The 14,081-nt window shown below is 31.2% G+C and overlaps 1 protein-coding gene across 1 annotated transcript; it reads left to right on the top strand.

Moving 5' to 3' along the window:
- Positions 1 to 8,588: 8,588 nt before the first annotated feature.
- On the top strand, positions 8,589 to 13,204 carry LOC141663963 (protein GID8 homolog). The gene is made up of 6 exons (XM_074469808.1): positions 8,589 to 8,779; positions 9,352 to 9,511; positions 9,619 to 9,725; positions 10,909 to 11,040; positions 11,381 to 11,537; positions 12,831 to 13,204. The coding sequence occupies exons 1-6, from the start codon at positions 8,729 to 8,731 to the stop codon at positions 12,950 to 12,952; spliced, it is 729 nt and encodes a 242-aa protein (XP_074325909.1). The 5' UTR covers positions 8,589 to 8,728; the 3' UTR covers positions 12,953 to 13,204.
- The last annotated feature ends 877 nt before the right edge of the window (positions 13,205 to 14,081 follow it).

Raw genomic sequence — 14,081 nt, 5'->3', positions numbered from 1 at the left:
TTTTTCCTAGACTTCATTCCTCCTGCATCTTTTAACTTAGGTAGCTTTGGGTCAACCTTGGTCTCAGATGTAGTTGGTTGAAGTGTAGGGTTAGTCACAGAATCATTTAGCACATTTGATTGAATTTGATAAGGCATGGATTGTGCAAACATATTATTCCACATAGGCATGTTGTATGGCATCTGAGGCATACTGAATGCAGTAAAATAAGGATTATTAACATATGGCATGTTTGCAAAATGTGCATGAGGATTCTGATGAGACATAACAGGCATAACATGCAGAGGTGACATAGACATGTTAGGCATGGAGGGAGTTAAAGGCATGGGAGCATTCTTAACAGATTTGCAGTTATCAGATAGATGATTAACACTTTTACAATGCACACAGCTTTTTCTAGGAGCATATTTATCAGGTGTGTAATTGTTGTGTTTGTTAATCCCTACCTTCCCATTTCTATTAGATTTTCTTTTAGTTTCCTTTTTATCCTCAAACAATTTAAGCCTATTTTTCAACTGATCTAAAGTCATGTGTCCTATATTCACCTTACTGGCATCTTTGGATGTGCTAGCTCCTTCTTTGACAAAGTTCTTGAAGGTTGAACCATCCTTCTTATTGAGATTTTTCTTTTTAGAATAACTTGCCTGTTTCAATTGATGAGCCTTCAACGGATGCTCTTTTTCTTCCTTCAACGGATAACTTTCATCATCCGTTGACAATCCATCAATTAATTCTAACTCCTTTTTATTTTTCTTTCAGGCATTCTCACAGAATGATTCAATTCCCTGAACCTTGACAATCTGAGCACTAACATCCCTAGATGTTTTCCAGGCCTTGATTACCTCTTTCTCACTTTCTAACTGTTTAGAAAGAATTTCTACTTTCTTAACAGCTTCTTCTAGTTCACCCTCAACAGTCAAGCATTTAATTTTAATCTTTTCAAGCTCAATTACATGATTCTCTAACACAGCATTCCGATCACTTAAAAACAAATTATTCTCTTTTATTCTTGTGTTTTCTTTAGCTAATGATTTAAGGGAAACACACAAATGATATAATTCATTGGACATATCATTTATAACTTCATTACATTCAATCTGAGAAAGTTGAGAGAGATCAGTAGTAATTACCTGGTTGCTTGATGAACTAGTTTCATTTTCATCAGAATTAGCCATCAGGGCTAGGTTGACATATTCCATATCATCATCTTCATTGGCTCCATCTGCTGCCCAATCCTCTTGAGTCAGAAAGGCTCTTTCCTTTTGTTTGAGCAAATCAAAATACTTCTTTTTGTAATCAACTTGCTCAAATTTCTTCTTATCAGAGGTTGGCTTCCTGCACTCATTTACAAAGTGTCCACTAATGCCACAGTTATAACATTTGAACTTAGATTTGTCCACCATGTTTTTGTTTGGCTTAGTGAATTTTGTATTTTTCCTGAATTTCATCTTTGCAAACCTCCTGGACAGAAAGGCCAGATGTTCATCAACATCATCAGAGTCATCTTGACTGGAATTGTCTTCATCCTCAGCTACTTGCTCCTTTCCCTTGCTTGATTCTGATTTGCTTGTGCCAATTTTGAGACTTGGCATTGTCTTTTCCTCATTTCTGGCTTCAATCTTCTCATTGTCAGCTACAAGTGCAACTGATCCTCCTTTTCTCTTTCCCTTTTCCAACAGCTCATCTTGCTCCATCTCAAGTTCATATGTCTTCAAAATTCCATATAATCTTTCAAGTGTGAAGTCCTTATAATCTTGAGAATTTCTTAGAGAAACAGTCATAGGCTTCCATTCCTTTGGTAGAGACCTCAGAAATTTTAAATTGGAGTCCTTAACTTGGTACACTCTGCCATACAGCTTCAATCCATTCAACAGTTTCTGAAATCTGTTGAAGGTGTCATTCAATGATTCTCCTTCTTCAAAATGAAAATATTCATACTGTTGAATGAGAAGCTGCATTTTGTTTTCTCTAACTTGCTCAGTACCTTCACAGATAAGTTGCACAGTATCCCAAATTTCCTTAGCAGTTTGGATGCTAATGACATTGTCAAACATATCTTGATCTAGACCATTAAACAGAATGTTCATGGCTTTCTTGTCCTTGTGAACCTCTTCAATATCTTCAATAGTCCATTCTGCTTTTGGCTTGGGAATAGACTGTCCAACAGCAACTGTTGCAGTAGCAGCTGTGGCCACCTTGTGAGGGATGTGAGGACCATTTTGAATGCAGTTGATGTAGCTTTTATCTTGAGAGAGAAGATGTAAATGCATCTTCACTTTCCAGTGATGATAGTTATCTCTTTCCAGGATTGGAATCTTTACACCAATATCCTTCTTACTCATGATGTTAGCAGAATAGATCTTTAAACTCTTTGTATCTTAAGAGCTTACTCTGATACCAATTGTTATTCCCAGTGAACTAACAATGAGATTTACAGAAGGGGGGTTGAATGTAAATCTCAAAACTTTTTCAAGTTTTGAGCAGTTTCTAGGCTATGTATTTTAATGAACAAGTGTGTGTGAGTTGCTTTCAGCTAATGCAGACAGATATATATTCAAACACAAATGTAAAGAACACAACAGACTTAAAAACTTTTCTGGTGGATTTGTTGTTCTACCAGAGATGTGTTATTTCAGAAAATCTGTGATTCAAAGAATAAAATCACAGCTGCGTCCTAGTACAAACTAGATGATTTTCTCTCTGGATTTTTCTAAACAGCTCTGGAAAATTCACATCTAATTACTAGATGCTACTTGGTTTATATATATCACCAAGTTTACAAGTGAAGACAAAACTGTAAAATACAAATAAAAGATTCTTCACATGTTTCTTCTTCATTTCTCTATCCAATGCAATTTAGGTTTAGCTATGAATCTTTGAATACTTCCTTGTTTGCACCAGAATGGAAATGCTGCATTTTCTTGATTCCTCCTAGAGGCTGCCACATTCCAGTTTGTCTCTGTCAACCCATATGCCTCTGTCAGCTTATGAATTGTCACTATCAACTGCTATTGAACTAAGCATCCGTTGAAGCTTCCATCCGTTGATGCTTTATCCATTGAAGCTTTATCCGTTGATGCATTTAGCAGTTGAAGCTTTATCCGTTGAAGCACTCATCCGTTGATGGATGTTATCCGTTAAAGTTTTAGAGACATCCGTTGAAGCTTTGTTTCTCATCCGTTGAAGGCCTTTAATATCAGTTGATACTACTTCACTTATACAAAATTACAAGGCATGAAATATTTACAATTAGCCCTCCTATTTGCATATCCACTAGTAGTCAACATGACTGATAATTTCCCACAACATCTAAGAATTACAACTTAAATACAGAGAATGAAATGTGCTACAATACTAAACTTATTTCTAAGTAAAGCTACTCCTTCAACGGATAGCCAAAATGGTCTTATCCGTTGAGGCTACAAACACTAGATTTCTACTTAAATGTTTTGTTTAACTTATCATCAAACTGATACACATATTCCTAAGAGTCGTGTTTATGAGAAAAAAGCGTTTAAAGATCGATTAGTTCAATATGAATAAAACAATGGGCTCATGTACTATCTCGATCACTTCCAAAATCATGTGAATAAATTTTTGTTTATTTGAAAATGCTAATTCGTTCTTGTCAAGTGTTTGATATATTGTTACGTTTCTCTTTTTACCCATTTTACACATATTTATACGCATGCCGTTAGTATTTTCAGAAACAACCTCTCATTCTTATGAATGAGAAGAAGATTGTGTATATGTTATGACGCTAGACCTTGTATTAGGCATGATTTTCTGGGTATGTTTAATTTAGTTTGATTAATGTATATGCATGATAAAAAAATTACACTTAATGAAAATTGATATTCTTGCCCCAAAAAATTATAAAGTTATTATTGATCTCAGACATCTTCTTGAGCAAATGATATTTACACCAATTTGTTAAAATATCAATACATATTTTCATCTTCAACTTGCTTTTTTCATAAAATACCTAGTTTACTAAGTCACGCTTCGCAGTGGCCTTCTAAAATATTTTTTCGTCTTCTATTTTCTTTTTTGTATTTCTTATCTAATCTTGATCATTTGGAAATTGTGAATAATAAATAAATACAATAAATTAAGAAGTTTGAAAAATCGTTATCTCTTTAAAAAAAATTAATGCAATGAGTCGGTCTCTCATTATTCACAAATTATCATAAAAATTATATATTGTGTTAGTCAATAATTAATGTAATATTTTTTCTATTTAATAATATAAATTTATTAGAAAATTACAAAAAATAGATTCAAACAATTTGAGAGCCGCCACCTCACCACCCTCGTCTTCCCCTTTACATAAATAAAGAATAATATAATGATATAACGATTTTAAAGAATATTGATAAAACTTATTTGTAAATACATGCCTTTGTATTATTTTATAGGTTAAAAATTAAAAAAAAAAACTTTAAGGAAAATGTAATATAGTAAGTTGATATTAGGGGAAAGAGAAGAAGCAATATTTAAAAAGAAATTAATGAGAGTATCGAGATGGTAAGTTGATTTAAATGAAAAGAAGAAATTTTAGTAGAATATTATGATGGTAAATTGATTTCAAAAATCTTAATTACAGATTTTTTAAAAACTTTAGAAGAATATTAGGAACGGCGATAGTATATTTAGGAGTAGAAGGTAACTGTAATTTTTGATATAGAAAAATAAAATATAGTAAGTTGCTTTAAGGAGAAAGAGGAGAATTAAAAGGAAATTTAGGAGAATATTAATATGGTAAGTTGATTTAAATGGAAAGTAGAAGTTTAAGGAGAATATCATGATGATGGTAATTTTTTTTATCGTAGGTAACCCGCAGCCGCTACCTTCGGGTGCGCACTGGGTAAACCCTACGGGCTCACGTAATAGCCTGCAAACCACGTAATTATGATGATGGTAAATTGATTTCAAAAATCTTAATTAAAGATTTAGTAGAAACTTTAGGAGAATATTACGAACGGTGATAGTATATTTAGGACAATATAAGGTAATTGTAATTTTTGATATTTATTAAATTAAAAAATTGAGAAAATTAGAAAAATAGAAAGACGATTCGAGATGCGCCACCTAAAAGCCCCTGTCTTCTCCTTTATATAAGTATATGATTCATTTAAAACATACCAACTTACGTCACATTTATAATTATTCAATGATGTGGCAAATATAGATATAATTATCTTTAGTCCTATATATAGGACCAACTATCCATTTATACATTTATAAGACCAAGTATAGCTATGCATTATATTATAGTTACTAGCTTAAAACCCGTGCGATGCACGGACTACACAGATTTTTTTTAATATTACATAATTTTAAAAAAAACTTGAATTCAATTCTTAATTTTGTTCATTTAAAACTTTAAATGATATGATTTCATGATAATTATATAAGTACACGTATATGTTCATAAATTTTTAGAACATTTAAACTTATTTAAAGTGATAACATTGGTAAGGGGGGAGATATTATTATAATGAAATTATTATTTTATTGAGGCTAAAAATATAATGTATGCATTATGTTAGTATCTTATAAAACTACTGATTTAACATGGTGATTACTTAATCGATTAATAATAACTCTATAAAAGATATTTGAAAAAGGCAATATTACTGATTGAACGATATAATTTTATTGATAATTCTAAGTGTATTTAAAAGAAATATGTTTTAAATAAAATTTGATTTTTTATTTCACATGAATAGGATACAAATTATAATTAGTCTAATATTAATATGATTTATCTCGGATCAGTGATTTACATTATTTTATTTTAACCCGATGCTCAATACACCGACCAAATCAAACTAATAATTTTTAGTTTATTTTTTTTTAAATTCCGGATCAATAAGATAATTTTGTTTTAGACTGAATAATTAGTATATATGTTTTTTTATTGGTCGAATTGTTCTTTTATTTTAGTTTCTTGTTAGTCTGAATCAATTGTATAATGTATTTATTATCCTGGATAAATAAAATATATTATTGTGTTTATCCAAGTTCATTGGTATAATTTTTTTTGGAGGATTAATAGTATTATTATTTTATTTTAACTCGAGTCACATTATATATCAACCAACTCTTAAGAATTATATTTAGTTTGTTTAAATTTAATTTAGTCTGAAGTAACAAATTATAATGATATAGAACTCCGTATGAATTAAATTTAATTTGATAGAAAAAGTTGATTTTAATATAAATTATAATGATATAGAGTTCGATATAAAATAGAATTGAAATTGGTAAAGTAATAGTGGAAGTTGACTTCAATATCAATTAGAATTAGAATTAGAAATGATGGACCCAATAATCAGAATTAAAACAATTAATTAAGAGTAATTAAATAATTTCAGCAAGTAGCGACCGACCAACTACCAAACTTTTAATATTTCATCTATTATAATATAGTATAGATAAGATTAACTATAGCTATCCACTGGATTTTCTTTAAGAAAAAGGACAAAACAGGGTCGAAAAGAGAATTAGGCAAGAGAGGGATATATATTATTTTTGACTTGAAAATTAATAGATTTAATAGTATTTGTAAAGGATAATTATCTAATTTTAGCAAGTACCGAGCGACTGATTACAAAACTTTTAATATTTCATTTAATATAATATAGTATAGATATATACTTAGGGGTCCTCTTCCTCAACCATTGTTGGTTGGAAAGTGTTTGGGAGCCAACGAATCATAACCATTAAATTTAAATCAGAATGATTGGGATTAAAACCTTTCGCAATGAATCAAAGAGAAAGCAAGGCCATCCGCAATGCATCATTGCAAAAGTATGAAAATTACCTTTATGCCCTCGTTACTTTCGCAATGAATCATTGTGAAAGCCCATTTCTTCACAACCCGACCTAGCTGCAACAAACACACACAAACGAATACAAATAAACACACAATCAAGACGACTTCGGCGAATTTTATCTATTTAAAGATCGATTACAACGAATTCAAGGCAATTCCAATGCCATATACACATATGCACACGCGCTTATATGTATATACACACTCGATCGCACAAACATGCGATTTTAATTATATATACACACGCAATTATACTACCAACTTGGTTATACATTAATATTGATTTGTGATTGATTCTTGGTTATTTTATTCGAATTCAACCCTAAACCCCGAAAATCCCTATTCATTTTAATCCATCACTTCTAAACTGTTCGATCTGTTTATGAATTAGGATGTCAAACAAATTCAAATACTCGATCTATATTTGAGTTTTTTTATTCGAATTCGATTAACTCAGTTCGGAAAGAAAATACATTCGCTAATATTATTGAAACAATTTGAGAGCCGCCAGCTTACTGCCCTCGTCTTCTCCTTTACATATACAAAGAATAATATAATGATATAACGATTATAAAGAATATTGATAAAACTTATTTGTAAATACATGCCTTTGTAGTATTTTATAGGTTAAAATTTTTTAAAAAACTTTAAGAAAAATGTAATATAGTAAGTTGATATTAGGAGAAAGAGAAGAAACTATATTTAAAAAGAAATTAATGAGAGTATCAAGATTGTAAGTTGATTTAAATGGAAAGAAGAAATTTTAGTAGAATATTATGATTGTAAATTGATTTCAAAAATCTTAATTACAGATTTTCTAAAAACTTTAGATGAATATTGGGAACGATGATAGTATATTTAGGAGTAGAAGGTAACTGTAATTTTTGATATAGAAAAATAAAATATAGTAAGTTGTTTTAAAGAGGAGAATTAAAAGGAAATTTAGGAGAATATTAATATGGTAAGTTGATTTAAATGGAAAGTAGAAGTTTAAGGAGAATATTATGATGATGGTAAATTGATTTCAAAAATATTAATTAAAGATTTAGTAAAAATTTTAGGAGAATATTACGAACGGTGATAGTATATTTAGGATAATATAAGTTAATTGTAATTTTTGATATTTAAATTGAGAAAATTAGAAAAATAGAATGAGACGATCTGAGATGCGCCACCTAAACGCCCCCGTCTTCTTCTTTATATATATATTAATTCAAAAAATTGAGAAAATTAGAAAAATAGAATGAGACGATCTGAGATGCGCCTCCTAAACGACCCCGTCTTATATATATTGATGATGTGTATAAATTATTACGCAATAACAATGAGGAGAATAGAATATCCGAAGAGAATTTATAAAGCAGTTTTTTTATTATGTGCAGAATTTTTTTTAAATTTAATGTATTTTGATTGGTTTGTTCTTTATAATAATAATAACATAAAATTATAAATTTTCATGTTTATTATTACCCAATAGAAAGTTTTATGCCCGCAAGGGTTGGCTCAATTGGTTAAAGAGAGGATAATTATCATTTTGGTCGCAGGTTCGAATCCCACGGAATTTATGATTATGCCTCATGATTCAGGGTTTACGTTCACGTGATTTTCAGGTTATTACGTGAAGCGCACCCAAAGGGTAGCGGCTGCGGGTTACCTACGATAAAAAAAATATAGAAAGTTTTATTATTTTTTCAAGATCTACATTAAACAAATTAAAAAAATAAAATTACAAGTTTGTATTGGTAAGGAGTGAATATTGTAATTTGTAACCGCAACAGATCTGTACTGAAACACGATAAACCAGTGACACACACACACACACAGATTTTCACTTTTGTAACTCAGTTCAGTTGTGGTCAATTTATAGCAGATGGATTTGAAGAACTGATGTCATTGTTCTCGCTTGTTATTCGTGAACTTGCAGAAATTGAAGCTATGGTATGAATTTTTTCATTCTTTTTACGAGTATATATATATATATATATATATTTATTTATTTATATATTATTTTATATTTATATATAATTGAAGCTATGATAGTAAATTTTGATTGTTTTGATAGCAAGTGAGAACAATGACAATGTTTAGCACATTTGTTACTGATTATACTACTCAAAACATGTGAAATTATTCGGGTGATAGGTTTATGTTTATTGGTAATTTGCTCGTGTTACGCATATATGTTATTAGTGAATGTATTTAGTTGTAGTAGGTAATCGAGTATGTGGAGATGATTGAGAATGGGTTTTTGTATTGTAAGATAATGTCAGGAAACTCATGTTAAAAATCGGAAAATAAGTATCACTTTTGGTTTTTGCTGGTACATTTTCTTGTTAGTTTGTTATATGGCAAATTTGCAAGGAGACATTTAGTTTTATCACTTATTTTTAGATATCAAAACAATAGCGGTCGATGGGGTTGACGACCGGGATTACTTGATTCTATCTTTCTTGACGCCGTATTGATAAATTTATAATGTTATTGTAATTATGGAATTCTTGCATATATAGGCTACTGCGAAGAAAGTAATAACCAGGGAGGAATGGGAGAAAAAGGTAAGTGATGTGAAGGTTAGGAAAGAAGATATGGATAGGCTGGTAATGAACTTTCTTGTCACGGAAGGGTATGTTGATGCTGCAGATAAGTTCAAATTGGAATCTGGAACAGAACGTATCCTTTTAATTTTGTAGATAGATTTTATGTATTTGTGATTAATGCTTATAAATAATGGAACGTTTCGTTTGAAGGTTATGCTTTTTCCTTATAAAAATATATAGCAGATATAGATCTTGCAACTATCACAGATCGCATGGCAGTAAAGCGAGCAGTGCAATCTGGGGATGTGGAGGTTGCAATTGAGAGAGTCAATGATTTGAACCCTGAGGTAGGATAAATATATGTATTGATGCAGTTACAGAAGACGGGAATATCCAGTGGAATGACTCTTGTCAATTGTTGCTTTGTCCTTAGTTTATGATTGATTGATTTCTAAGCTTTCACATTAAGAAGTTACAGTTTTAGGTTATGTTTTAAATATGAAGTGGTATATTGATATTTTGAATATACAAAAGTGAAAATCCAAATGTATTAAAGTTAAATAGTGCATTTTGTAAGAGCATTAATTGTAAATTAGGCATGCAAATTTTTTGTTTTCTTCTGTATACATTTTTTTTGTCAGTTATGCGCTCTTAGTACTGTGTTTGTATGTTTTAGATTTGTTAGTAAGAGTAGTTCAAACGATATATTTGTATGAAGTCTACTTGTTGAAATTGTTTGCATTTTGACTGGACTTTCCGTTTCCAATGCTTCTTAGGACATGGCTACTCTTACTCTATTACAATTAATGTTATTTGAACCATAGTGACAACAACTTGCATAAGTATTCTTCCAAATTCTGATATGATTAGTTTGTTTTGAAATTGTGGAAGCTTATATAGTTAATTTGGTTAGTGATTAGAAAAAGTATCCTGACAACAAGACTTCTAATGCACAAGTTGTATGTGCAACTAAAGAAACTATTTTAAACGAAGAACGGGGAAAGTAAGTAAGAAAATGTAGGAGAAATCAGCAAGAGTCACAGAGAAAGAGACAATTATAAGAATTTCATATTAGTGTATGTTTTAGATTTGTGAGCCAAATTTAACTTGGTGCACCAAAGGCAAACTTAGTTATCTACTAGATTTCATCATATGAACTTTGTTAATGAATTGCATAAACTCTAGAATGACAATGTTGCTAGTTACTTCTAGTTAGTTTTGTCTACTAGGCAACCAAATTACAGTGCTTTCAGTAATGTCTTACTTTAAAAACTACTGCATATTCTTCTACTTTTATTTGGTCATGTAGTTTTCTACTTGCCTCTTTTCCTTCATCGGCTAGCACCCAACATAAATTTTTTTATTGGTTTCTGATTCCTCTTTTCTGTTGGGAAAAGATTATTAGGTTGAAATTGTACGACCGTTGTAGGTATCTTATTCATACTGAGATATTATACTTCAGTTTAATAATTCTACTAGTCTGACACTTGATATTTTACCGTAAGTTTACATATGTCACTTTGTCCGCAGATACTGGATACGAATCCTCAACTCTTTTTTCATCTCCAGCAACAAAGGTTGATAGAACTTATACGCAAAGGAAAGGTGGATGAGGCTCTGGAATTTGCTCAGGAAGAGCTTGCTCCGCGAGGAGAAGAAAATGTACGTAGCTTCTCCGATCCTGCTAATTGTCACACTTGCTCTTGTTATTTTTATTGTGGTTGAAAATATTTTTTTTGATTAATATTTACGGGTAGCTAGCAACTTTAATTATTATATATCTCTGGATGAAAACATCATGTACAGTTACCCATTTATATATGTGAAAGTATGCACAGAAAGTGAGTGGGTCATTTTAATTGGCAAGGAGGTAGTACAAGTGTGCTTTACTTATAATTGGCTAAAAAGGGTCATCATTCTAATTGGAAACTTGGATTTTGGAATAGACATCTAATTATAACCCTGTTCTTATCACCTCTCAACCTATCTTAATTTCCTGCAGCCAAGTTTTCTGGAAGAATTAGAGAGAACAGTTGCTCTATTGGCTTTTGAAGATGTAACCAACTGTCCTGTTGGGGAACTTCTGGACATATCGCAGCGCATGAAGACAGCTAGTGAGGTGAATGCAGCCATCCTTACTAGTCAGAGTCATGAAAAAGGTTAGTTCAAACGATATATTTGTATGAAGTCTACTTGTTGAAATTGTTTGCATTTTGACTGGACTTTTCGATTCCAATGTTTCTTAGGACATGGCTACTCTTACTCTATTACAATTAATGTTATTTGAACTATAGTGATAACAACTTGCATAAGTATTCTTCCAAGTTCTAATATGATTAGTTTGTTTTGAAATTGTGGAAGCTTATATAGTTAATTAGGTTGTGATTAGAAAAAAGTATTCTGACAATAAGACTTCTATGCACAAGTTGTATGCGCAACTAAAGAAACTATTTTAAACGAAGAAAGGGGAAAATAAGTAAGAAAATGTAGGAGAAATCAGCAAGTGTCGCAGAGAAAGAGACAATTATAAGGATTTCATATTAGTATATAGATTGTAGTACTTTTTTTGAAATTACTTATTAAGAATTTTCTAGAAATTAATATTTATGGTCGTATTTATAGGTTAGATATTTATGGTTGTAAATATTTGTTAGATATCTAAATGACTATTAGGATTATTATCTTAATAAGCAATTTCAGTTTAACTTTTAATCATAATAGTTTAGGCAGATTAAGTGCGAATAACTGAAACTAAATGTGTTTTCTTTGTGAGATAAAAAATCATCAAAGCAGTGTCATGCTGTCATCTAAAAAGTACTTTGGAAAGGTATATCCATTAAGTTGTGAATTTCTCCCATAAACATTGGATCTTTAGCTTTAATTTTATTATATACTCGTGTAAAAAATATCCGTTGGCCCCTGGCTTTTATTAAACACTAGCTTTACAACCCGTGCGATGCACGGGTCTTCATTAATATTTTTATAAATTTAAAAATTATAATAAATTTTCTTTAGTTAATATTAAATAGTATATAATTGATGAGATTTGGACTATTATCTACTCAAGTTTCAGGTTCAATGATATAGATATTTGTTGTTGGCGGAATTCGAACCTGGAAGTTTGAGTAGTATAAAATAATAGTATAAATATTTGTTGTTGGCGGTATTCGAACCTAGAAACTTGAGTAGTGTATATTATTTTAGTATTTAAATCTAGAGTTCGGTCATATATGGGGATAACCAAACCAACCAAAAAAAGAGCATACCAAAATATACCACATTCCGGTTATTATAGTATAGTATAGATAGTATAGATTTAGGTTTTTGTATAATAGTGCTTCCTGTTCAGTTAGTAATGAGCTTGCTTGTTTTAGTTAAAGTTTCTTTTTAATACATGAAGCTTTTCTTTGCATAATTATCATCTAATAGTTCTTTTCGTTGCATCACTGTAGATCCAAAGCTTCCAGGTTTGTTAAAGATGCTCTTGTGGGCCCAAAACCAGCTTGATGAAAGAGCTGTTTATCCTCGCATCAATAACTTGTCTACTGTAGCACTTGAAGACCCTGCTGTTTGATCTAATTTCAAGGTCTGCTTTTAGGACAAACAAACAGATTTTAATCATGTATTTCTGCTTAAGAGTCTAGAGGTAACCTTTGTTCTTATCAAATGGGTAAGTCATCTGATCTGAGATGCATCGGGTTTTTTATGATCGTTAGCAGCATCAGGTTTATTGTTAGCATACTTTCAGTTTGGTTGAATTGGTTGTACATACCCTTTGTCTTTCTTGTTAAGCCTGTTGTTTAAGTTATCTGCTGTATTAACTCAATCCCAAGGCAAATCAAAATTTCCAGCACTCAATTGTCCAAACAATTGCCCACTTAAGCTGCCGTTAGTTGAACTGCCAAGGGGCCGCTTTTTGTTTTAAAAAGTTACTCCCTGCAATCCTTTAGGATGTAATTTTTATATAGGTAACACCCTAAAATCCATATAGTTCGCTAAATTGAACCATGTTTAGGGAAGAACTCCGGACAAAGTAGTATGTGTCTTAAGAGACTATGTCCACATGGCGGGGAAGAATTAGGAACAGATAATTACTACTGATTAAATTTTTTTATCAGTAATTGTATATGTGTTGAATCTGTATATTGTGCTCCTAGCAGACAGGTGTGATATTGATACAATTAAAGAATGACCCTCTTTGTTTAGGTATAACCGTGTAAGTATACTGTAATTACTCAGTACGTGCAACACAGATAAGGTTGCAGTTTAAATATTCCTGTTTGGTTGGCATGCTTACTTGAATTCTTGTACGTGTGTAAAAATAAGTAACACATATAATGAATATATATTTTAAAACATAACCAGCTTCACACACGAACACAATTTGAGTACTCCTTGGATAATTTTATAATACAAATCTAAAATACCATTAATCACTAGATATAGAGAATTTTCAACCTCTTCCCCTAGCTTTTACCTACATATACAATAATAGCCACCACCTGATCTAGCTCCCAGTAAGCTTCACAAACTTGGGTCTATAATGGCTAAGATTCAACCACCTTAATGACGTAAACACAAGTATAATACTCATTCTGAAGAAACCCTCTATCAATGTCTCCACTTCTGCAGCAACCATCATCAAAGTTGAGGGCATAGCTTGAAGGATCATACTGAAAGTTGAGCTGCTGTCTTTTAAGCCC

Source organism: Apium graveolens, chromosome 6 (genome assembly GCF_009905375.1).
Source record: "Apium graveolens cultivar Ventura chromosome 6, ASM990537v1, whole genome shotgun sequence".
NCBI classification, from domain to species: Eukaryota; Viridiplantae; Streptophyta; class Magnoliopsida; order Apiales; family Apiaceae; genus Apium; species Apium graveolens.
This window is presented reverse-complemented; position numbering and strand designations above follow the sequence as displayed.

Excerpts from the sequence above, each read along its gene's own strand:
- LOC141663963 (XM_074469808.1), top strand. The coding sequence starts at position 8,729 with ATGTCATTGTTCTCGCTTGTTATTCGTGAACTTGCAGAAATTGAAGCT. Across the intron at positions 9,726-10,908 it reads TCAATGATTTGAACCCTGAG|ATACTGGATACGAATCCTCA; the intron begins GTAGGATAAATA and ends CTTTGTCCGCAG. Across the intron at positions 11,041-11,380 it reads CTCCGCGAGGAGAAGAAAAT|CCAAGTTTTCTGGAAGAATT; the intron begins GTACGTAGCTTC and ends AATTTCCTGCAG.